The sequence below is a fragment of the Brachionichthys hirsutus genome, chromosome 17 (assembly GCF_040956055.1).
Source record: "Brachionichthys hirsutus isolate HB-005 chromosome 17, CSIRO-AGI_Bhir_v1, whole genome shotgun sequence".
NCBI lineage: Eukaryota > Metazoa > Chordata > Actinopteri > Lophiiformes > Brachionichthyidae > Brachionichthys > Brachionichthys hirsutus.
Genome location: NC_090913.1, coordinates 128,916 through 150,378, shown reverse-complemented (window position 1 = coordinate 150,378; position 21,463 = coordinate 128,916). Strand labels below are relative to the sequence as shown.

Genomic DNA, 21,463 nt, shown 5'->3' with positions numbered 1-21,463 from the left:
TACTGTGAGGCTGTTCTGCAGAACCCACGTTCTGGAGGTCGTTACTGTGAGGCTGTTCTGCAGAACCCACGTTCTGGAGGTCATTAAAGTGTGAGGCTGTTCTGCAGAACCCACATTCTGGAGGTCATTACTGTGAGGCTGTTCTGCAGAACCCACGTTCTGGAGGTCATTAAAGTGTGAGGCTGTTCTGCAGAACCCACATTCTGGAGGTCATTACTGTGAGGCTGTTCTGCAGAACCCACATTCTGGAGGTCATTACTGTGAGGCTGTTCTGCAGAACCCACGTTCTGGAGGTCATTAATGTGAGGCTGTTCTGCAGAACCCACGTTCTGGAGGTCATTAATGTGTGAGGCTGTTCTGCAGAACCCACATTCTGGAGGTCATTACTGTGAGGCTGTTCTGCAGAACCCACATTCTGGAGGTCATTACTGTGAGGCTGTTCTGCAGAACCCACGTTCTGGAGGTCATTAATGTGAGGCTGTTCTGCAGAACCCACGTTCTGGAGGTCATTACTGTGAGGCTGTTCTGCTGAACCCACGTTCTGGAGGTCATTAAAGTGTGAGGCTGTTCTGCAGAACCCACATTCTGGAGGTCATTACTGTGAGGCTGTTCTGCAGAACCCACATTCTGGAGGTCATTACTTTGAGGCTGTTCTGCAGAACCCACGTTCTGGAGGTCATTAAAGTGTGAGGCTGTTCTGCAGAACCCACATTCTGGAGGTCATTACTGTGAGGCTGTTCTGCAGAACCCACATTCTGGAGGTCATTAATGTGAATGTGTTGAATTCAAGTCCATAATGAGGTTAGAACTCAAACGTGGGTCAATCAGAACCTTCTCAGACGTGGTTCTGCAGCACTAAAATCTAGGAGCTGGAACATCTCAGCTGTTTGTGCTGCATCTCAAGCATCCAGAGCAGAATGAGAAAGAGAACTTAGTTTAATGAAGCGTATTAAAATAGCATCCAGAAATGCTCCTGAAGTGTTTGGAGCAGCCGATGCATAAAGTCAAAGCTGCAGGAGACGAGGACGTCAACCTGGACAACGTGAGAGGGACACAGGACACATGAGGTTATATACTGTATATAGCAGACGAGGAGTTCCACAGTGCACACATGAATGAATGAATGAATTTTGTTTTCGAACATGTATAAAAATATGTAAATTATTTGTACATACAAAAGAAAGACTGATAAAAAAAACCCAAAAGATAACAAAATGTAGCACATAGTTCAAAAAAGGAGTAGGAAGAAGTGGAATACTTATTTAATGTCTACCATATTATTCAGTTTATAGCAAACTATTCAACATAAATACTTGCATTAATAAACCAGATATGGCATGCTGTTCAGGAACTTATTATATATATATCAAAAGTGAGGTCTGAGAATACGAACTGTGGAATATATATATGAAAAGTCTGAGAATATGGACCGAACTATGAAAAGTCTGAGAATATGGACCGAACTCCGGAATATATATTTTGATATATATATTCAGAAATTTCCATATATGTATTCAGACATTTTCATATACATATTCAGAAATTTCCATATATCTATTCAGAAATTTCGGTGCACGGGAATATATATATGGAAACCGCGGCGTAGTGGTTAGGGTTCTGCGCTCTCACCCCCGCCGCGGTCCGGGTTCGATTCCTGGTCGGGGAGCCAGATCGACCCCATCACGTGACTTGATCGACCCCATCACGTGACTTGTCACGTGTCAGGCGGACACTTACAGCGTGTATTGCAGTACAAATACAGCCACACAGTAGCATGTGTTACAGTACAAGTACAGCCACACAGTAGCATGTATTACAGTACAAATACAGTCAAACATCCTGTCTAAGAGGAGCATTTCTAAAAGGCCCTTGTGGATTTGTTTCAGGGCGTTCATTATCTCCTCATTGAGGATTGCCGGCACTAGATTTCGAGCTGACTCTATTTATTTATTTAAGAAGGATCCCCATTGGTTGACACCGTGGTATCAGCTAGTCTTCCTGGGGTCCGGGAGCCTCTATTAATGACACAAGATCGATCTGGCTCCCCGACCGGGAATCGAACCCGAACCGCGGCGGGGGTGAGAGCGCGGAACCCTAACCACCACACCGCGGTTTCCATATATATACTCCCGTGCACCGAAATTTCTGAATATATATATTGAAATGTCTGAATATATATATGGAGATTTCTGAATATATATATGGAAATTTCTGAATATATATATCAAAATACGGCTTGTGGCCATTCTGTGTGGAGTTTGCATGTTCTCCCCGTGCCTGCGTGGGTTCTCTCCGGGTTCTCCGGCTTCCTCCCGCCTCCAAAGACATGCAGCCTAGGCTGATTGGTGACCCTAAATTGTCCGTAGGTGTGGGTGTGTGTGTGGCTGGTTGTCTGTCTCTGTGTTGCCCTGCGTTGAACTGGCGGCTTGTCCAGGGTGTCCCCCGCCTCTCGCCCATTGACTGCTGGGATTGGCTCCAGCTTGACCCGTGACCCGATAGCGGAATAAGCGGTGAGACAATGAAATATATATCAAAATATATATTCCGGAGTTCGGTCCATATTCTCAAAGTTTTCATATATATATTCCAGAGTTTGGTCCATATTCTCAGACTTTTCATATATATATTCCAGAGTTCGGTCCATATTCTCAGAATTTTCATATATATATTCCAGAGTTCGGTCCATATTCTCAGACCTCACTTTTGATATATATATGTAATAAGTTCCTGAACAGCATGCCATAACCATAAAATACTCATACAGTGGTACTTCTACTTACGAATGTCCCTACATCCGAAAGTTTCAGGTTACGAAGTATCTGAATGGGAAAATATTGCCTCTCGTTACGATTTTCACTTCAGGATACGAAGTCAAAAATAGCTGCTCGTAGCTGCTCTGCCATTGGCTATTGCCTAAAATCTGCCTGGCAACCCGTTGCGTATGCGTGTATCCCAGCATGCTATTCGTGTCCCCCTTGTAATGTATTTGGTCCATGCCTGATGCCGTAGTTACGTGATGACGTAGGCACGTTAGTTTGTGGTGTGCGCTAAATGTAGCATGTAGCTCTGTGACCGGCTACGCCTGATTAAAGAAAGGTTTTGTTCCTGAATCCGTCTCCTCCTTCCGGCCATCCGTAGAGGTTAAAGACTTAGCACCCCTCGTGTCACCCGGAAAAAGTGTTGACAAGTCGGGCTATTGCTCATTATGATGACGTCTGCCTCGCACATTTCCGACGGATTGTCAAAAGCCGGCAAAAGCAGACGTCATTGGATCAGTTTTTCAAGAAACGCGAGGCAGAAAACACCGCAAAGGACCAGTAAACAAAGAGGACAAAAAGTAACAGCTAAAAGGTAAATTAATATTTTTATTATTTCCTTTATTCTTTGGTTTTTTTACATGATGTGCCTCTCGTTTTATGTTTATTGTGCGGTAATCTAATTTTAACATGTATTTGTTTCATGTTCTGATGCGCTTTTATGATTTATTAAAAAAATATCATACTTTTGCGGGGCTTGGAACGGATTAGTGCATTTACATTCAAAATGCGTCTCTACTTAAGAAGTTTTCACGTTACGAAGCTACTCCCAGAACGGATTAAATTCGTAAGCTGAGGTACTACTGTATATAAATAAAAAATATATACTCCTCATCATCCAGTTAACACCTTTCCTCTTCTGTATACTTGTTTAGAAAAACAAATGTTGCACCTCCCTTGCCTGTTGATTTTATCTCTTGTTTTTATGGGTTTTTTAATACTCTTGTGCACTTTGAGGTTTGCTTTCAAATATAAATTGCGTTCAACATAAAATGTACTGTTATGATGTTGCTCACATTTGTCCGAGGGTCTGCTCAGGGAGTTTGTGTGTTTGCTCAGACGCACGAAAAATTAGAGGGAACATTGGTTATCAGAATACTTTATTAATCCCAGGGGGAAATTCCATCAGCAGCAATACTCCACTCAACAAATCAGAAATACCAAATGGAGAAAGCATAGAAGGTTACAATGATGCGTTGCATATTTTAATCGCCACAGGAAGAAAGGACTAAATGACCAGACTGCGTATAAAATGATTCCATGATTGAACAAACATCCCAATTATTCGATCAATCGAATAATTGTATTGATGAATTATATGGGCGGCTCGGTGGCGCAGTGGTAAGCACTGTTGCCTCACAGCGAGGTGGTTGCAGGTTCGTCTCCAGCTTGTGGCCATTCTGTGAGGAGTTTGCATGTTCTCCCCGTGCCTGCGTGGGTTCTCTCCGGGTTCTCCGGCTTCCTCCCACCACCAAAAACATGCAGCCTAGGCTGATTGGTGACCCTAAATTGTCCGTAGGTGTGAGTGTGTGTGTGGCTGGTTGTCTGTCTCTGTGTTGCCCTGCGATGAACTGGCGGCTTGTCCAGGGTGTACCCTGCCTCTCGCACATTGACTGCTGGGATTGGCTCCAGCTTGGCCCGTGACCCGATAGCGGAATAAGCGGTGAGAAAATGAAATGAAATGAATTATATGATTGAGCAAATATCGTCCAATCCCTAAACATAACGTCCAGAAGGCGACGCTAAGGCGCGCAAAAGTTTGCCCATCTACGAAGAAGAAGCGGTGCTAACAGTAGTAGAAGAAGCGGTGCTAACAGTAGTAGAAGAAGCGGTGCTAACAGTAGAAGAAGAAGCGGTGCTAACAGTAGTAGAAGAAGCGGTGCTAACAGTAGAAGAAGAAGCGGTGTTAACAGTAGAAGAAGCGGTGCTAACAGTAGAAGAAGAAGCGGTGCTAACAGTAGAAGAAGAAGCGGTGCTAACAGTAGTAGAAGAAGCGGTGCTAACAGTAGAAGAAGAAGCGGTGTTAACAGTAGAAGAAGCGGTGCTAACAGTAGAAGAAGAAGCGGTGCTAACAGTAGTAGAAGAAGCGGTGCTAACAGTAGAAGAAGAAGCGGTGCTAACAGTAGAAGAAGAAGCGGTGTTAACAGTAGAAGAAGCGGTGCTAACAGTAGAAGAAGAAGCGGTGCTAACAGTAGAAGAAGAAGCGGTGCTAACAGTAGTAGAAGAAGCGGTGCTAACAGTAGAAGAAGAAGCGGTGCTAACAGTAGAAGAAGAAGCGGTGTTAACAGTAGAAGAAGCGGTGCTAACAGTAGAAGAAGAAGCGGTGTTAACAGTAGAAGAAGCGGTGCTAACAGTAGTAGAAGAAGCGGTGCTAACAGTAGAAGAAGAAGCGGTGTTAACAGTAGAAGAAGCGGTGCTAACAGTAGTAGAAGAAGCGGTGCTAACAGTAGAAGAAGAAGCGGTGCTAACAGTAGAAGAAGAAGCGGTGCTAACAGTAGTAGAAGAAGCGGTGCTAACAGTAGAAGAAGAAGCGGTGCTAACAGTAGTAGAAGAAGCGGTGCTAACAGTAGAAGAAGAAGCGGTGCTAACAGTAGAAGAAGAAGCGGTGCTAACAGTAGAAGAAGAAGCGGTTCTAGTAGTAGAAGAAGAAGCGGTTCTAACAGTAGAAGAAGAAGAAGCGGTGCTAACAGTAGTAGAAGAAGCTCGCCGCGGTTGAAGTGCCGTTTTACGCCATGGAGTCGCAGCTTTGTTGCCAGTCTGGGTCGGAGGCCCCCCCGGAGCCCCCCCCGGGTCTGCAGGAGGAGCTGCTAGCAGCGATACGCGGAGCGTTCAACGCGGCGGTGGAGCTCGCAGCTCAGGAGGTGATGACGCTGGTGCGTCAGGCGACGCGACGCGGCCATGAAGCGCTGCGTCAGGAGAACGAGTCCCTGAAGCGGCGGCTGCGGAGAGCCGAGCTTCTGAGGAGCTCCGCACGCACGCAGCAACACGCGGACACCGTCGTGGCGCGTGCGTGGACAGGGGGCACACATCCGCCTCCTGGCGGAACGGAAGCGAAGACGCAACTTGTCCGTGAAGCTGCTCCGCTCCCGGGGAGGAGCGGTGGCTGTGGGCCGGCCCGTGACGCAGCGACCGCCGGTGTGTATTCAGAGGAGGGGCGTGGCCTGCTGCCGTTGCTGTTGTACTGTGCTCAGGTGTTCTCTTCTCTGAACAGGAGTCGTTGGAGCAGCGTCCCGTGTGGGCGTGGCCCAGCCGCTGCCCCCTCCCAGTGAGGATGACGAGAGCTCAGCGATGAAGGCTGCGGTGAAGCGGGAGGACATCGAGGAGGACATCGAGGAGGACATCGAGGAGGACATCAAGGAGGACATCAAGGAGGAGCACTTTAACTCAGAGTGTCTGTTCTTGGCCTCCAAAATGCTGCTGGAGTGGAAACCAGAGACGCTGGACCTTCAGAACCAGGACTCCAGCGGCCCCCCGGCCCCGGCCCCCAGCAGGATGCCTCGGGGTCAGAGCCCCCGCTCTGGTCGGCTCATTCACCACATCATGATTCTAAACGGCATTAAGTTGTAACTCCTACTGTACTCTCTGCTTGTCTCGTGAGGGGTTGCCATAGCAACCCAATGTTCTCCACTTCACCCTGTCCTTTGCATCGTCCTCCCTCACTACCGCCGTCCATCATGGCTGTCCTCACCACTGTCTCTGAGCCGTCTAACATGGCTGTCCTCACCACTGTCTCTGAGCCGTCCATCATGGCTGTCCTCACCACTGTCTCTGAGCCGTCTATCATGGCTGTCCTCACCACTGTCTCTAAGCCGTCCATTATGGCTGTCCTCACCACTGTCTCTAAGCTTTCCTCACCACTGTCTCTAAGCCTCCATCATGGCTGTCCTCACCACTGTCTCTAAGCCTCCATCATGGCTGTCCTCACCACTGTCTCTAAGCTGTCCTCACCACTGTCTCTAAGCCGTCCATCATGGCTGTCCTCACCACTGTCTTGTAGACCTGTCCCTTCGTCCTATCACAGAGCACACCTGATACTCTCCTCCCCCGTTCCAGCCTGCCTGCACACGATTCTTCACCTCCTTTCCACACTCTCTCCATCACTCTGCTGATGCTTTTAAATTTCCCGGCTGATTCTCACTGTGGTTTTCTTCTCTGCCTCCCAGCCCACCCTGGAAACCGAATCACCGCCCACTCCCCGCCCACAGATCCTTCGTCTCTCTCCTCAGAGCCATCGGAAGCGCCTCTAGAGGTCTGTGATGTTCTTCTACGACCCGCCCGAGGCTTCGGTCACACCTACGCCTGCAAGTACTGCGGCCAGACGTTCCAGCTGCCCAGCTTGCTCCGGCGGCACCAGAGTCAGTGCCAGCAGAAGTGCTACCAGCAGCCTGTGGCGGGAAGTGGGAGGCCCAAACTGCAGCTGTACCCGCCGGGGTGCAGCCCGTTCCGCTGCACGGTGTGCAACCGAGAGTTCAACCGCATGGAGAACTTGAAGACCCACCTCCGCATCCACACAGGAGAGAGGCCCTACACCTGCTCCGTCTGCTCCAAGTGTTTCCGTCACTCTGGGGCGCTGACGAGGCACTTCCGGATCCACACCGGGGAGAAGCCTTACGTCTGCGGACAGTGTGGGAAGTCCTTCAGGAACTGTGGGGGGCTTAAATTCCACCAGCGGTCACACAGCCTGCAGCTCCAGTAGACCGGGTCTCTCCAGCACCTTCGTTAGATGAACGTTAAAGAGGAGCACGCGTCCCAGCGGCGGCGTTTCCAGTTAGCAGTGAGGTGCTTCACACTTGGCTAATGCTAACTGGCTAACATCAGTCCTTGGTTTCTTCTTCAAAGAAGTCTCGTTTATCTTGTTTGTGAGAAATCAACAGTATGCAAATGAGAATAAGGATGTAAGCTTTGTTGGGCTCTACCAAAGATTCCAGATGCTTTATTGTCATTATGCGAACATAATAAAATCGTGAGAAGGCCCACACCATAACATACATGCAACCATGGAAACCTGATGGTTGTGGAGTTGCCACCTGTGTTGGGCTTTTATATTTGGGACGAGGAAGAATCCGCTGGAACCGGCGGTGACCCGGCTCGTCATCTGGACCCAGATTCTGATGAGGGATTGTTTACTATCACAAAGGGCAGGGATGGAGCAGAAGATGTGTGTTGGATGTGCTCGATTATCGCGTGTTCCACATGGCATGTAGGAAATATTCATAGCGTGACCGTCGAGTGTTAACGTAAATGTTTTAATCCATTCCGGTAAGTCTCTCTCTCTGCTGGTGCAACCGACCGGCACACTCCCCCCGCCCAACCGGAAATCTTCCCTGCACGCATGCGTGTTTTTGTGTTGGGGAGAGAGCGAATGAAAGTTATGAGCCCAGGCGAGTTTAAGAGTTACTATCCCGTTCATTGAGGATTTGGCTCCATCTGGCAGCGGTTCGGGTTCCACCAGGAAGACGTGGAACAAAGTCCGGTTATGTGCTAAACCGTAGCACCGCAAATTAGTTTCACCGCCTCTCCGGAACGAAGAGCGCCTCAAGCTCTGCACGTCAACGGAGCAAACGACTCGTGCCGTTGATGCTCGTTCTTTAGACGCTCGGGAGCGCAGCATCCCGGGTTGAGATGAAACGCTCGCTGTGCTTAACATGATTGTGATTGTTTCCCCCTTTCTGCATGCAAATCAGCGTGAGCCCCGCCGGGAGATGCTTTCAGAGCCGCAGCAGCAGTGGGATCTCCTGAGATCAGCATGGGTGTGTGTGTGCGTGTGCACGCATGCGTGTGCTGGCTCTCAGTGAACCCATTCCTTTCACCAAAGTGTCAGGATGTGTTTAGTCCCATGACCACCGGAGGATAGTTTGATCCTATCATGTCCTCCGTGTTTGGAAAATAAATAAATCCACTGTTAGCTTGTCTTTTCTAATTAATTTCCCGCTGAATTACTGTTGATTGATATATTTCATTTTGTCCCTCCTGTGTAGTCTGATGTTAAAATTATAATCGAAAAAATACTTTGACTTGACTTTAATATTGATTTGTCTACTCAAAATTTAACGTTAGCAAAAATCTAATTGGGCCAAGGATCATCCAGCTCTGTGATCGATTGTACTTGGCCCTTTTCTGTTATCAACTATTCGGCCTGTACTGAAGGCGGAAGTGAACGATCTCGGATCCCGGAGCTCGAGCTACCGAGCTGTGACGTCGGCGGGGGTCGCTGGCTAACGGACGGGACACTCGGTACTCCTCTTCTCATTTCTGACGGATGACGTAGGACGCCGCGTCTCTGTTAGCCGGTTCCGCCGGACTGGGTCGCTGCTCGCGGTGCTGTCGGGCACTGAAGACGGGACCGTGTCCGTCCCGGTTCACGTAGCGTTGTAGGAACGATGTGTTTGTTGTTTATATCAGAGCAGTGAAAGCGCCTCTCCGGCCGGCCGGACGTGACGTCTGTCTGCGTTGTATCCTCTGGTTCCGGCCCGCTTTAGGAATGACAATGCATGGGCCGTCCCAGGAGCCCCTTCAGTGTCCCGGGGAGGCCGCGGAGCTGGCGCACACCCCATCCAAAGAGGTCCCCGAGTGCCCCCGAGACTTGGACCTGTTCAACATGGTGGTGTCCTATAAGAGACTGGCGCTGTTTCTAGAACCGGTTACAGACGCAGCCGAGCTGACCCGGTTCCTTCTTGGGTGCGTAAGCCTGTTTTTGAGCATCAGGTGGAGGAGGGGCTCTCAGCCTGACCATCGGTGACTTCCTGTTTGCCGCCCGCAGGTGGAGGACGCCCCTATCGTCTCTGCTCGTCTGCGTCTTCCTGAACGTCTTCTTCTGCACCCTTAATGGAGGTAGGATTAGCATTGGTCCAGCAACTTTTGCTGCGTGTTGTGAAAGACATTTCAGTCATTTCTGATCTTCCTCCCTGGTATCAGTGGGATGGTTCACTTTAGGTGTGATGCTCCTGTGTGTGCCTGCTGCCCTGGGTTACCTGCAGGACAGGTGTGGGGTCAGAGCCTCGGAAGCTGAGCTGCAGAAGAGGAGTTACCATGCTGTGCTGCGCAAAGACCTGCAGAGCGTTCATCTCACCAAACAGGAGGCCATGCTGGAGGTCAAAGACTTGTAAGAGGACGTGTTGCATTCATAAATAGACGTATCTAATCAATTAAAAAAAAAGAGGATGAAAGCAAGTCGTCACATTTGGAAGGATGGAATGTTGAAATGTTACCTTGAAGTGTTCCACGTCTTTGTGATGCCATTAATGTTGAGTTAAAACGGAGCGTAAACCCAATAAACTAGACGAGCCCTCAGAGAGCACAGACCTCCCCCAAGCAGCTCATCCCCCCTAACTGGATCTACACCGTCCACATGGTGATCTGGATCAGCACCAGAAGGTTCTACATTGTTCTGGTATCTTTATACAAACCATGAAAAGTCAAAGTGAATCAGAGTTGATGTTTATTTTTAGATGATTTTTGAATGGATTTAATGTAAAAAAATTATATTTTCGACTGACATCTGGAAGTTTGCATGTTCTCTCTGTGTCTGGGTGGGTTCTCTCCGGGTTCTCCCGTGTCTGCGTGGGTTCTCTCCGGGTTCTCTCTGTGTCTGCGTGGGTTCTCTCTGGGTTCTCCCCGTGTCTGCGTGGGTTCTCTGGGTTCTCCCCATGTCTGCGTGGGTTCTCCCCTTGTCTGCGTGGGTTCTCTCTGGGTTCTCCCGTGTCTGCGTGGGTTCTCTCCGGGTTCTCCCGTGTCTGCGTGGGTTCTCTCCGGGTTCTCTCTGTGTCTGCGTGGGTTCTCTCCGGGTTCTCCCGTGTCTGCGTGGGTTCTCTCCGGGTTCTCCCGTGTCTGCGTGGGTTCTCTCCGGGTTCTCTCTGTGTCTGCGTGGGTTCTCTCCGGGTTCTCCCGTGTCTGCGTGGGTTCTCTCCGGGTTCTCTCTGTGTCTGCGTGGGTTCTCTCCGGGTTCTCCCGTGTCTGCGTGGGTTCTCCCCGGGTTCTCCCCGTGTCTGGGTGGGTTCTCTCTGTGTCTGCGTGGGTTCTCTCTGGGTTCTCCCCGTGTCTGCGTGGGTTCTCCCCGTGTCTGTGTGGGTTCTCCCCGTGTCTCTGTGGATTCTCTCTGGGTTCTCCCCGTGTCTGCGTGGGTTCTCTCTGGGTTCTCCCGTGTCTGCGTGGGTTCTCTCTGGGTTCTCCCCGTGTCTGCGTGGATTCTCTCTGGGTTCTCCCCGTGTCTGCGTGGGTTCTCTCCCGGTTCTCCCCGTGTCTGCGTGGGTTCTCCCCGTGTCTGCGTGGGTTCTCTCCGGGTTCTCCCCGTGTCTGCGTGGATTCTCTCCGTGTCTGCGTGTGTTCTCTCCGGGTTCTCCCCGTGTCTGCGTGGGTTCTCTCCGGGTTCTCCCCGTGTCTGCGCGTGTTCTCTGGGTTCTCCCCGTGTCTGCGTGGGTTCTCTCTGGGTTCTCCCTGTGTCTGTGTGGGTTCTCTCTGGGTTCTCCCGTGTCTGCGTGGGTCCTCCCCATGTCTGCGTGGGTTCTCTATGGGTTCTCCCGTGTCTGCGTGGGTTCTCCCTGGGTTCTCCCCATGTCTGCGTGGGTTCTCCCCTTGTCTGTGTGGGTTCTCTCTGGGTTCTCCCGTGTCTGCGTGGGTTCTCTCTGGGTTCTCCCGTGTCTGCGTGGGTTCTCTCTGGGTTCTCCCCATGTCTGCGTGGGTTCTCTCTGGGTTCTCCCCGTGTCTGCGTGGGTTCTCTCTGGGTTCTCCCTGTGTCTGCGTGGGTTCTCTCTGGGTTCTCCCCGTGTCTGCGTGGATTCTCTCCGGGTTCTCCCCGTGTCTGCGTGGGTTCTCTCCGGGTTCTCCCCGTGTCTGCGCGGGTTCTCTGGGTTCTCCCCGTGTCTGCGTGGGTTCTCTCTGGGTTCTCCCGTGTCTGCGTGGGTTTTCCCCATGTCTGCGTGGGTTCTCCCCTTGTCTGCGTGGGTTCTCTCTGGGTTCTCCCCGTGTCTGCGTGGGTTCTCTCTGGGTTCTCCCCGTGTCTGTGTGGGTTCTCTCTGGGTTCTCCCCGTGTCTGCGTGGGTTCTATGGGTTCTCCCGTGTCTGCGTGGGTTCTCTCTGGGTTCTCCCCATGTCTGCGTGGGTTCTCCCCTTGTCTGCGTGGGTTCTCTCCGGGTTCTCCCTGTGTCTGCGTGGGTTCTCTCTGGGTTCTCCCCGTGTCTGTGTGGGTTCTCTCCGGGTTCTCCCCGTGTCTGTGGGTTCTCTCTGGGTTCTCCCCATGTCTGCGTGGGTTCTCCCCGTGTCTGCGTGGGTTCTCTCTGGGTTCTCCCTGTGTCTGAGTGGGTTCTCTCAGGGTTCTCCGGGTTCCTCCCACCACTAAAAACATGCAGCTTAGGTGAATTGGTGACCCTAGATTGCCCGTAGGTGTGTGTGTGGCTGATTGTTTATCTCTGTGTTGCCCTGTGATGACCTGGCGGCTTGTCCAGGGTGTGCCCCTGGCTCCAGCTTGGCCCGTGACCCGGTAACGGACAAAGCGGTTGGACAATGAATGAATGAATGAATGAATGAATTTGGGGGTGGGATCTAAGTCCTTCTTTCATCACCAGATTGAAGCGCATGGATGAGCTGCTGCTGTCGATCTGCATGTCAGCAGAGACCCTCTACAAGGTCCTGTACTGGGAGGACCACGACAAGTCCTCCAGGTCCACACACACAAACACAATCAGCTGAGCAGCCTTCATGCTTAGCGGCCCTCAGCATTAGAGCCCTTCGTCCTTAGCGGCCCTCAGCATTAGAGCCCTTCGTCCTTAGAGGCCCTCAGCATTAGAGCCCTTCGTCCTTAGAGGCCCTCGGCATCAGAGCCCTTCGTCCTTAGCGGCCCTCAGCATCAGAGCCCTTCGTCCTTAGCGGCCCTCAGCATTAGAGCCCTTCGTCCTTAGAGGCCCTCGGCATCAGAGCCCTTCGTCCTTAGAGGCCCTCAGCATCAGAGCCCTTCGTCCTTAGCGGCCCTCAGCATCAGAGCCCTTCGTCCTTAGCGGCCCTCAGCATTAGAGCCCTTCGTCCTTAGCGGCCCTCAGCATCAGAGCCCTTCGTCCTTAGCGGCCCTCAGCATTAGAGCCCTTCGTCCTTAGCGGCCCTCGGCATCAGAGCCCTTCGTCCTTAGCGGCCCTCAGCATCAGAGCCCTTCGTCCTTAGCGGCCCTCGGCATCAGAGCCCTTCGTCCTTAGCGGCCCTCAGCATTAGAGCCCTTCGTCCTTAGCGACCCTCAGCATTAGAGGCCTTCGTCCTTAAAGGCCCTCAGCATTGGAGCCCTTCGTCCTTAAAGGCCCTCAGCATTCGAGCCCTTCGTCCTTAGAGGCCCTCAGCATTAGAGCCCTTCGCCCTTAGAGGCCCTCAGCATTAGAGCCCTTCGTCCTTAGAGGCCCTCAGCATCAGAGCCCTTTGTCCTTAGCGGCCCTCGGCATCAGAGCCCTTCGTCCTTAGCGACCCTCGGCATCAGAGCCCTTCGTCCGTAGCGGTTAGCATTAGCAGCATTTGTCATTAGCGGCCCTCAGCATTAGAGCCCTTCGTCCTTAGCGGCCCTCAGCATCAGACCCCTTCGTCCGTAGCGGTTAGCATTAGCAGCATTTGTCATTAGCGGCCCTCAGCATTAGAGCCCTTCGTCCTTAGCGGCCCTCAGCATTAGAGCCCTTCGTCCTTAGAGGCCCTCAGCATCAGAGCCCTTTGTCCTTAGCGGCCCTCAGCATCAGAGCCCTTCGTCCTTAGCGGCCCTCAGCATCAGACCCCTTCGTCCGTAGCGGTTAGCATTAGCAGCATTTGTCATTAGCGGCCCTCAGCATTAGAGCCCTTCGTCCTTAGCGGCCCTCAGCATCAGAGCCCTTCGTCCTTAGCGGCCCTCAGCATTAGAGCCCTTCGTCCTTAGAGGCCCTCAGCATCAGAGCCCTTCGTCCTTAGCGGCCCTCAGCATTAGAGCCCTTCGTCCTTAGCGGCCCTCAGCATCAGAGCCCTTCGTCCTTAGCGGCCCTCAGCATCAGAGCCCTTCGTCCTTAGCGGCCCTCAGCATTAGAGCCCTTCGTCCTTAGAGGCCCTCAGCATCAGAGCCCTTTGTCCTTAGCGGCCCTCAGCATCAGAGCCCTTCGTCCTTAGAGGCCCTCAGCATCAGACCCCTTCGTCCGTAGCGGTTAGCATTAGCAGCATTTGTCATTAGCGGCCCTCAGCATTAGAGCCCTTCGTCCTTAGCGGCCCTCAGCATCAGACCCCTTCGTCCGTAGCGGTTAGCATTAGCAGCATTTGTCATTAGCGGCCCTCAGCATTAGAGCCCTTCGTCCTTAGCGGCCCTCGGCATCAGAGCCCTTCGTCCTTAGAGGCCCTCAGCATCAGAGCCCTTCGTCCTTAGCGGCCCTCAGCATTAGAGCCCTTCGTCCTTAGCGGCCCTCAGCATCAGAGCCCTTCGTCCTTAGCGGCCCTCAGCATCAGAGCCCTTCGTCCTTAGCGGCCCTCAGCATCAGAGCCCTTCGTCCTTAGCGGCCCTCAGCATCAGAGCCCTTCGTCCTTAGCGGCCCTCAGCATCAGAGCCCTTCGTCCTTAGCGGCCCTCAGCATCAGAGCCCTTTGTCCTTAGCGGCCCTCAGCATCAGAGCCCTTTGTCCTTAGCGGCCCTCAGCATCAGAGCCCTTCGTCCTTAGAGGCCCTCAGCATTAGAGCCCTTCGTCCTTAGAGGCCCTCAGCATTAGAGCCCTTCGTCCTTAGAGGCCCTCAGCATTAGAGCCCTTCATCCTGAGCGGCCCTCAGCATTAGAGCCCTTCGTCCTTAGAGGCCCTCAGCATCAGAGCCCTTCGTCCTTAGCGGCCCTCAGCATTAGAGCCCTTCGTCCTTAGAGGCCCTCAGCATCAGAGCCCTTCGTCCTTAGCGGCCCTCAGCATCAGAGCCCTTCGTCCTTAGAGGCCCTCAGCATTAGAGCCCTTCGTCCTTAGAGGCCCTCAGCATTAGAGCCCTTCATCCTTAGAGGCCCTCAGCATTAGAGCCCTTCGTCCTTAGAGGCCCTCAGCATCAGAGCCCTTTGTCCTTAGCGGCCCTCGGCATCAGAGCCCTTCGTCCTTAGCGGCCCTCAGCATCAGAGCCCTTCGTCCTTAGCGGCCCTCAGCATCAGAGCCCTTTGTCCTTAGCGGCCCTCAGCATCAGAGCCCTTTGTCCTTAGCGGCCCTCAGCATCAGAGCCCTTCGTCCTTAGAGGCCCTCAGCATCAGAGCCCTTCGTCCTTAGAGGCCCTCAGCATTAGAGCCCTTCGTCCTTAGAGGCCCTCAGCATTAGAGCCCTTCATCCTTAGCGGCCCTCAGCATTAGAGCCCTTTGTCCTTAGAGGCCCTCAGCATCAGAGCCCTTTGTCCTTAGCGGCCCTCAGCATTAGAGCCCTTCGTCCTTAGCGGCCCTCAGCATCAGAGCCCTTCGTCCTTAGCGACCCTCAGCATCAGAGCCCTTCGTCCTTAGTGACCCTCAGCATCAGAGCCCTTCGTCCTTAGCGGCCCTCAGCATCGGAGCCCTTCGTCCTTAGAGGCCCTCAGCATTAGAGCCCTTCGTCCTTAGAGGCCCTCAGCATTAGAGCCCTTCGTCCTTAGGGGCCCTCAGCATTAGAGCCCTTCATCCTTAGAGGCCCTCAGCATTAGAGCCCTTCGTCCTTAGAGGCCCTCAGCATTAGAGCCCTTCGTCCGTAGCGGTTAGCATTAGCAGCATTTGTCATTAGCGGCCCTCAGCATTAGAGCCCTTCGTCCTTAGCGGCCCTCAGCATTAGAGCCCTTCGTCCTTAGAGGCCCTCAGCATCAGAGCCCTTCGTCCTTAGCGGCCCTCAGCATCAGAGCCCTTCGTCCTTAGCGGCCCTCAGCATTAGAGCCCTTCGTCCGTAGCGGTTAGCATTAGCAGCATTTGTCATTAGCGGCCCTCAGCATTAGAGCCCTTCGTCCGTAGCGGTTAGCATTAGCAGCATTTGTCATTAGCGGCCCTCAGCATTAGAGCCCTTCGTCCTTAGCGGCCCTCAGCATTAGAGCCCATCGTCCTTAGAGGCCCTCAGCATCAGAGCCCTTTGTCCTTAGCGGCCCTCGGCATCAGAGCCCTTCGTCCTTAGCGGCCCTCAGCATCAGAGCCCTTTGTCCTTAGCGGCCCTCAGCATCAGAGCCCTTTGTCCTTAGCGGCCCTCAGCATCAGAGCCCTTCGTCCTTAGAGGCCCTCAGCATTAGAGCCCTTCATCCTTAGAGGCCCTCAGCATTAGAGCCCTTCGTCCTTAGAGGCCCTCAGCATTAGAGCCCTTCGTCCGTAGCGGTTAGCATTAGCAGCATTTGTCATTAGCGGCCCTCAGCATTAGAGCCCTTCGTCCTTAGCGGCCCTCAGCATTAGAGCCCTTCGTCCTTAGAGGCCCTCAGCATTAGAGCCCTTCGTCCTTAGAGGCCCTCAGCATTAGAGCCCTTCGTCCGTAGCGGTTAGCATTAGCAGCATTTGTCATTAGCGGCCCTCAGCATTAGAGCCCTTCGTCCTTAGCGGCCCTCAGCATTAGAGCCCTTCGTCCGTAGCGGTTAGCATTAGCAGCATTCGTCCTTAGCGGCCCTCAGCATTAGAGCCCTTTGTCTGTAGCGGTTAGCATTAGCAGTTCAGTGTTGTTGTTCTGATCTGAATCTGTGTGCGGTGACCTGCATGATGTTCCTCCAGGTTTTATGGAGGCCTGTTAACAATGGTGTGCCTGCTCTACTTGGTGCCTGTGGGCTGGGCGCTTGCTGGACTCAACAGCGCCATCTTCCTGTGGAACAGGGACTTCTGCAGAGGTGAGTCTGACTCATTTGGAAGAAGCAGTGGCTCGGCTTGCAGTTACATGTTGCTTCTCCTGCTGCTCCAGTTCTGTCAGGCATAATGAAGTCACTCTACATGGGCCAGGTCCAGGACTCACAGGATGAGGAACAGGAGCAGGGCAACCTGTTGGACCGGACCCCCACACCGAGTGTGGAGGTAAGAACAGGGGGCCTGATTGAGAACAGTGTGAACGGCATGTGGGTTTGAATGCTGCAGCATCTAATTCTGTGTGTGTGTGTGTGTGTGCATGAATGGTGACAGGACTTGTCTCCAGGTAGTGTGGAGGAAGCGGAGGAGGCGGAGCCTGATGATGAGTTTAAAGATGCCATTGAGGTCAACACTCCATCTCCATCTGTTTCTTTGTGTGTGTATGGATTGATTAATGATCACAGGTGTGATGGACAGCTTGTCTTGTGAAGGTCACGTCTCCTCCAGGGTGTTGGCCCTAGGCTCCAGGAGGTTTTTGTAGACCTGCAGAGCTTTCCGCTGTTCCTGTTCCTCTTTGATTGAATGTCTCAAACAGCTGTGGGACCTCCCGTGGTTCTCATGACGTTTGTCTGTTGCCTCCTTTCTCCTCTGCTGTCGTCTGAACTCAGGAGCATTCGGTGTCCCTGCAGGTGAGTGTTGCCAGAAGAAGCTAGCATAGCCACAGATAGCACTGACATGAAGAACACCTGGGGGGCGGGGTTGTAAGGACATGCTGGCGTCTCTAGGATGCCCCTCCCTGTGTGCTCTGAATACCCAGAAGATGGTCCATGCACCACACTCTCAGGGAAGGTCTGGGTCCTACAGCACCCGGCCTCGTGAGATTCTGAATACCGTAATTGCTGAACTATTATGCGCACCTGTGAAAAAGCCGCACCCACTGAATTAAAAAATATATATATTTTGTACTAAAATAAGCCGCACATATTCGTAAGCCGCAAGTGCATTGAGACAAATGATATTTAACGGAACACGGCTCGTAACGATATCCGCAGCAGGTCTCCAAGGTGAACAGCCTCTGGCATGTTAGAATAAGGGAAGTCGGCAAATCAGACCCGTAACTTCGGGATAAGGATTGGCTCTAGGGGCTGGGTCGGTCGGGCTGGGGTGCGAAGCGGGGCTGGGCTCGAGCCGCGGCTGGGGGAGCAGTCGCCCCGTCGCCCTCCCCTCTCCGCCCGTCGGAGGCGGCGCGCGCGCCCGCCTGGCGGGGTGTCCCCGTCCCCCTTGCCCCCGTGCCCCTCATCCTCCGTCCGCGGGAGCGTGGTGCGGCAGGGGTGGGGACGCCCGGGAGGTCGAGGGGGTGGGTTCCTTCCCCGCGGGGCGGCGCGTCCGACGCCGCGTAGCGGATGGCGGACAGGCGGCGGGGACCGGGTACGGCGGTCCGGCGGCGGCGACTCTGGACGAGCGCCGGGCCCTTCTCGCGGATCTCCCCAGCTACCGCAAGAGGGGCTTTCCCTCCGGGCGGGCGGGCGTTAATTTTGTAACAAAAATAAATAGGCTTTAACGAAACACGGCTCGTAAAGAAAGTGGGAAAATATACGTAAATTTGCCGCGTCGTTGCATAAACCGCAAGGTTCAAAATATTGGAAAAAAGTAGCGGCTTGTACACCGGGAATTACGGTAGTTGGTCTGTTTGGACATCTGGGTGGGCCTTCAGCCTCAGGGATGGTCTCCTTAAGCTCCTCTCCATCAGGTGGCATGATGCAAAGGTCTTCTTCAGCTGTTGGGAGTCCTGGACAGAACTGGTCCTGTCCTCAGGCCGGTTGTTACCTTGCTGCCGTGGTTCCCGTCTTCAGCTGGAGGTTGAGGACAGGGCTGGACCTTCCGCGTACTGTCCAGCCTTCATCACTACCCCGACCCGTGTTTCTCTTACATCACGCTCTTCATCAAAAGGACCTGGAATGGCTTTTATCAACTGCATGAGACCTTCATCTCTCTGTGCCTCCTTCCTCTTCCTCAGGAGGATGATGACGGGCCTCTCGGAGCTCCAGAGTACGACACCGGTTCTGAAAACGGACTTTTAAGCCGAAACGAACCAATACGCAGCAAGGTGTCCAAGCTGACGGAGAAGCTGCGTAAACGCTACCCGACCACCGGCACGGGTCAGTCAAACACACCGCCAGGTGGGCGGAGACACAGAGCAGGGCCCGCCTCTTCCTCTGTGTATGTGCTGTTGAAGTCGGGCGCTCCGATCACGCCTGTCCAGTGTCTGCACCAGTACCACTGGGTCACCAGCAGGCGGCCCGTTGGACTGAAGACGTCTTGGATCGCTTCCATACTGGACTCGGATATTACTCTGACGTATTCATTAGTTTCCTGTTGTTAGCGTGATGGGCGGAGACTCAGACCGGCTCTGATTCTGACCTTGAATCTTTCTGTTTCATCCCAGGAAACTGTTCCAGCTGCGGCGCCGTCTTCTCTGTGCTGAAGAAGAGGGTGAGACTGACAGCCATGAAAGGACGGAAGGATCACCGTCACGTTTGCTTGTTTGATTTTATAGAGCGCTTTTTCTGGGCACCCAAAGACGCTTCACATTGTGCATTATTCATTCACGCCATACTTGGTGGTGGTAAGCTACTAGCCACAGCTGCCCCGGGGCAGATACAGCTGCCCTGGGGCAGACTGACAGAAGTTCATCACGTTGTCTTCTTGTTTCAGAGAAGCTGCAGTAACTGTGGCAACAGCTTTTGTTCTCGGTGCTGTTCCTTCAAGGTGCTGAGGTCCTGCATGGGGGCCACAGGTGAGGGGGCGGAGTCTGGATTGTGCTGGGCTTGTCCTTGCAGTACGTGACATCACAACGTAGTGGTCTTCTCGATGCTTGTTTAGCTCCAGAGGCCCAGAGGGAGACCGTGTTCGTCTGCGCTGCCTGTAATTCCTCCCTCGTCAAGCTGCAGTGAGACGGACGGTAGGTCCATTGTCCTGGTGTCCAGCTGCGTCTGTCCTGAGCTCTGCTGGACCTCCACCCCCCAGTTGTCCCCTTCCTCAGCTTGTTGATATAGAACTTCTACTCTGGCATTCCATGTTCCACGTTTGAACTCTTGAGGAGGAGCGGACCTCTTCAAACCCCTTTGCTGCGCAGACGGAGGTGCAGAGCGTGCAGGCTGGAGGCCAGGATCAGGGTGGATCAGGGTGGATCAGGGTGGATCAGGGTGCAGGGGGGCTTGAGGGCAGACCTAATCAGCTCAGTATTTGGCTTTGATTGCCAGATTGTGCACTGACTCAGAGGCCGAAGGGAATCAGCGATACGATCAATCAAACGTAATAAACGTTGTCACATCCGGAGTGAAGTGAACTGTTCGTGCTGATCAAAGCGCCTCATTGGTTGAGGCTGCGGGAGGCGGGCTTTTCCTCTGACTGCATCATTCATGCTGTTGAAACGTGTCATCAGAACCCAAAACCAGGATGTCCGTGGTGAACTAGATTTCTTCTTGATTCAGGCACAATGATTGTAAGTGTTCTGCTATATATATATAATATATCTATATATATAATAACCGTCTGTATATGTGTGGTCTTTATTTCATGGCTGATGTGCTGTTTCAGAAATAAACTGCTGATTTTAGGTAACTAGCATCTCCTGGTCGCTCCCGTCTTTTTGGCTTAAACAGTCATTCCTAGATTACTATTTTTTTCAAATATATTTTAGTTTCTTATGAACACATAAAACATCGAAGTACAGCATGTACAAATACTCATACACATACAATGTACACGTATCCATACACACGCACATAGATAATTAAAATAAAAACTAACACCAACAATGGAGAGAGAAAAAGAGACAAGTAAAAAAAAAAAGGGGTGGGGGGGTCAAGGTAGTCATACCTATGCATTTGTATGTTTATTTCTGTTTCTTTTTGCTGAAGTACTCCAAAAAAGTATCCCACGTCAAATAAAAGTCATCTACCCTCCGTTTCAGTTTGAATTTAATCTTCTCCAATTGAACGTGCTTCATTACATCATTTAAGAGATTTAAGTAGGACGGAGGTTTTTTTTGTTTCCAGTTTAATAGGATCAATCTCCTAGACAACACTGTAACAAATTTAATAACCGTTTTTTGCCTGTTTGAGAGATTAGTCAAGGCTGAGGGAACTCCAAATGACAAATGTTCGACAACATGTTAAATATCTTGGCCCAATAAGGCGTTATGTCAGGACACTTCCAGAACGCCTGCTCTCGGCCACACCGGTCACAAGCGGTGTTCACCCCTGGAAACATTTTGGAGAGCCGCACTTTAGAGAGGTGTAGTCTGTGCCGAGCACAAACTGAAGATGAGTGGACGTTGACCTGAGCTGCAGTCCAGTGAGAGGCAGTGATGTTTATCCCGATATCCTGTTGCCAGGCCTCCTTTAGAGGATCGAGTGAAGGAATATATTCTTTGTCTGATATTTTGTTATGTATTTTAGAAATTGAACCTTTTTTCAGCGGGTCTTTTGAGAGTACAGTGGTCATCTCGGAGTCAGGGGGCCGAGAGGGGAAACCAGAGTTTTGCTTTAACAAAGCTACGAATTGGTAAATATTTGAAAAAGTCCATATTTTCAATTTTGTATTTCTCTCTTAATTGCTCAAAGGTTGCGAATTTTCCACTAACATACAAATCCTGCATGGAATGTATCCCTTTGGCTCTCCATCGATGAAATGAGACCTTACTGAGTTCTGGACCAAACTCATGATTAAGTGTGATCGGGGTCAATGTTGAGATCTCCTGCCAATTAAAATGTCTCCTAATTTGATGCCAAATCTTAACTGAATGTGAAACCACAAGACTCTTGACTTTGGGTTTATTATTTTTCAAGGAGGCATAAAGCAATGCTTGTAATGAGGTAGAATTGCAACTCTGATTCTCCATCTCTACCCAGTCAGCCCCCTGCGAATCG

At 52.0% G+C, this 21,463-nt stretch overlaps 2 protein-coding genes across 5 annotated transcripts; both read left to right on the top strand.

Annotated features, from left to right (window-relative positions):
* Positions 1 to 5,502: 5,502 nt before the first annotated feature.
* LOC137906624 (zinc finger and SCAN domain-containing protein 2-like) lies at positions 5,503 to 7,512 on the top strand. Its single transcript, XM_068750912.1, has 3 exons — positions 5,503 to 5,951; positions 6,028 to 6,336; positions 6,980 to 7,512. Exons 1-3 carry the CDS (start codon positions 5,549 to 5,551, stop codon positions 7,510 to 7,512), a joined length of 1,245 nt encoding a protein of 414 aa, XP_068607013.1. The 5' UTR covers positions 5,503 to 5,548.
* A 1,464-nt stretch (positions 7,513 to 8,976) lies between these two features.
* On the top strand, positions 8,977 to 20,152 carry zfyve27 (zinc finger, FYVE domain containing 27). 4 transcript variants are annotated; one of them, XR_011105898.1, is made up of 13 exons: positions 8,977 to 9,494; positions 9,577 to 9,647; positions 9,732 to 9,918; positions 12,377 to 12,472; positions 16,464 to 16,576; positions 16,648 to 16,757; positions 16,863 to 16,934; positions 17,198 to 17,218; positions 18,547 to 18,688; positions 18,976 to 19,022; positions 19,245 to 19,326; positions 19,413 to 19,671; positions 19,753 to 20,152. XR_011105898.1 is itself a non-coding variant. In XM_068750652.1 (13 exons), exons 2-13 carry the CDS (start codon positions 9,298 to 9,300, stop codon positions 19,481 to 19,483), a joined length of 1,209 nt encoding a protein of 402 aa, XP_068606753.1. In that variant the 5' UTR covers positions 8,977 to 9,187; positions 9,296 to 9,297; the 3' UTR covers positions 19,484 to 20,152. The 4 variants fall into 4 exon arrangements, 3 of the variants coding, with proteins under 3 accessions (XP_068606753.1, XP_068606752.1, XP_068606754.1); XM_068750652.1 differs by having other exon boundaries at positions 8,977 to 9,187; positions 9,296 to 9,494; positions 19,413 to 20,152; XM_068750651.1 differs by having other exon boundaries at positions 19,413 to 20,152.
* The last annotated feature ends 1,311 nt before the right edge of the window (positions 20,153 to 21,463 follow it).

Bases quoted from the DNA above. Each gene is read 5' to 3' on its own strand.
- LOC137906624 (XM_068750912.1), top strand. From the start codon at position 5,549: ATGGAGTCGCAGCTTTGTTGCCAGTCTGGGTCGGAGGCCCCCCCGGAG. The intron at 5,952-6,027 runs GTGTGTATTCAG...TTCTCTGAACAG, and splicing joins CCGTGACGCAGCGACCGCCG to GAGTCGTTGGAGCAGCGTCC. The intron at 6,337-6,979 runs GTCGGCTCATTC...TCTGCCTCCCAG, and splicing joins GGGTCAGAGCCCCCGCTCTG to CCCACCCTGGAAACCGAATC.
- zfyve27 (XM_068750652.1), top strand. From the start codon at position 9,298: ATGACAATGCATGGGCCGTCCCAGGAGCCCCTTCAGTGTCCCGGGGAG. The intron at 16,577-16,647 runs GTGAGTCTGACT...CTGCTGCTCCAG, and splicing joins GAACAGGGACTTCTGCAGAG to TTCTGTCAGGCATAATGAAG. The intron at 18,689-18,975 runs GTCAGTCAAACA...GTTTCATCCCAG, and splicing joins CTACCCGACCACCGGCACGG to GAAACTGTTCCAGCTGCGGC.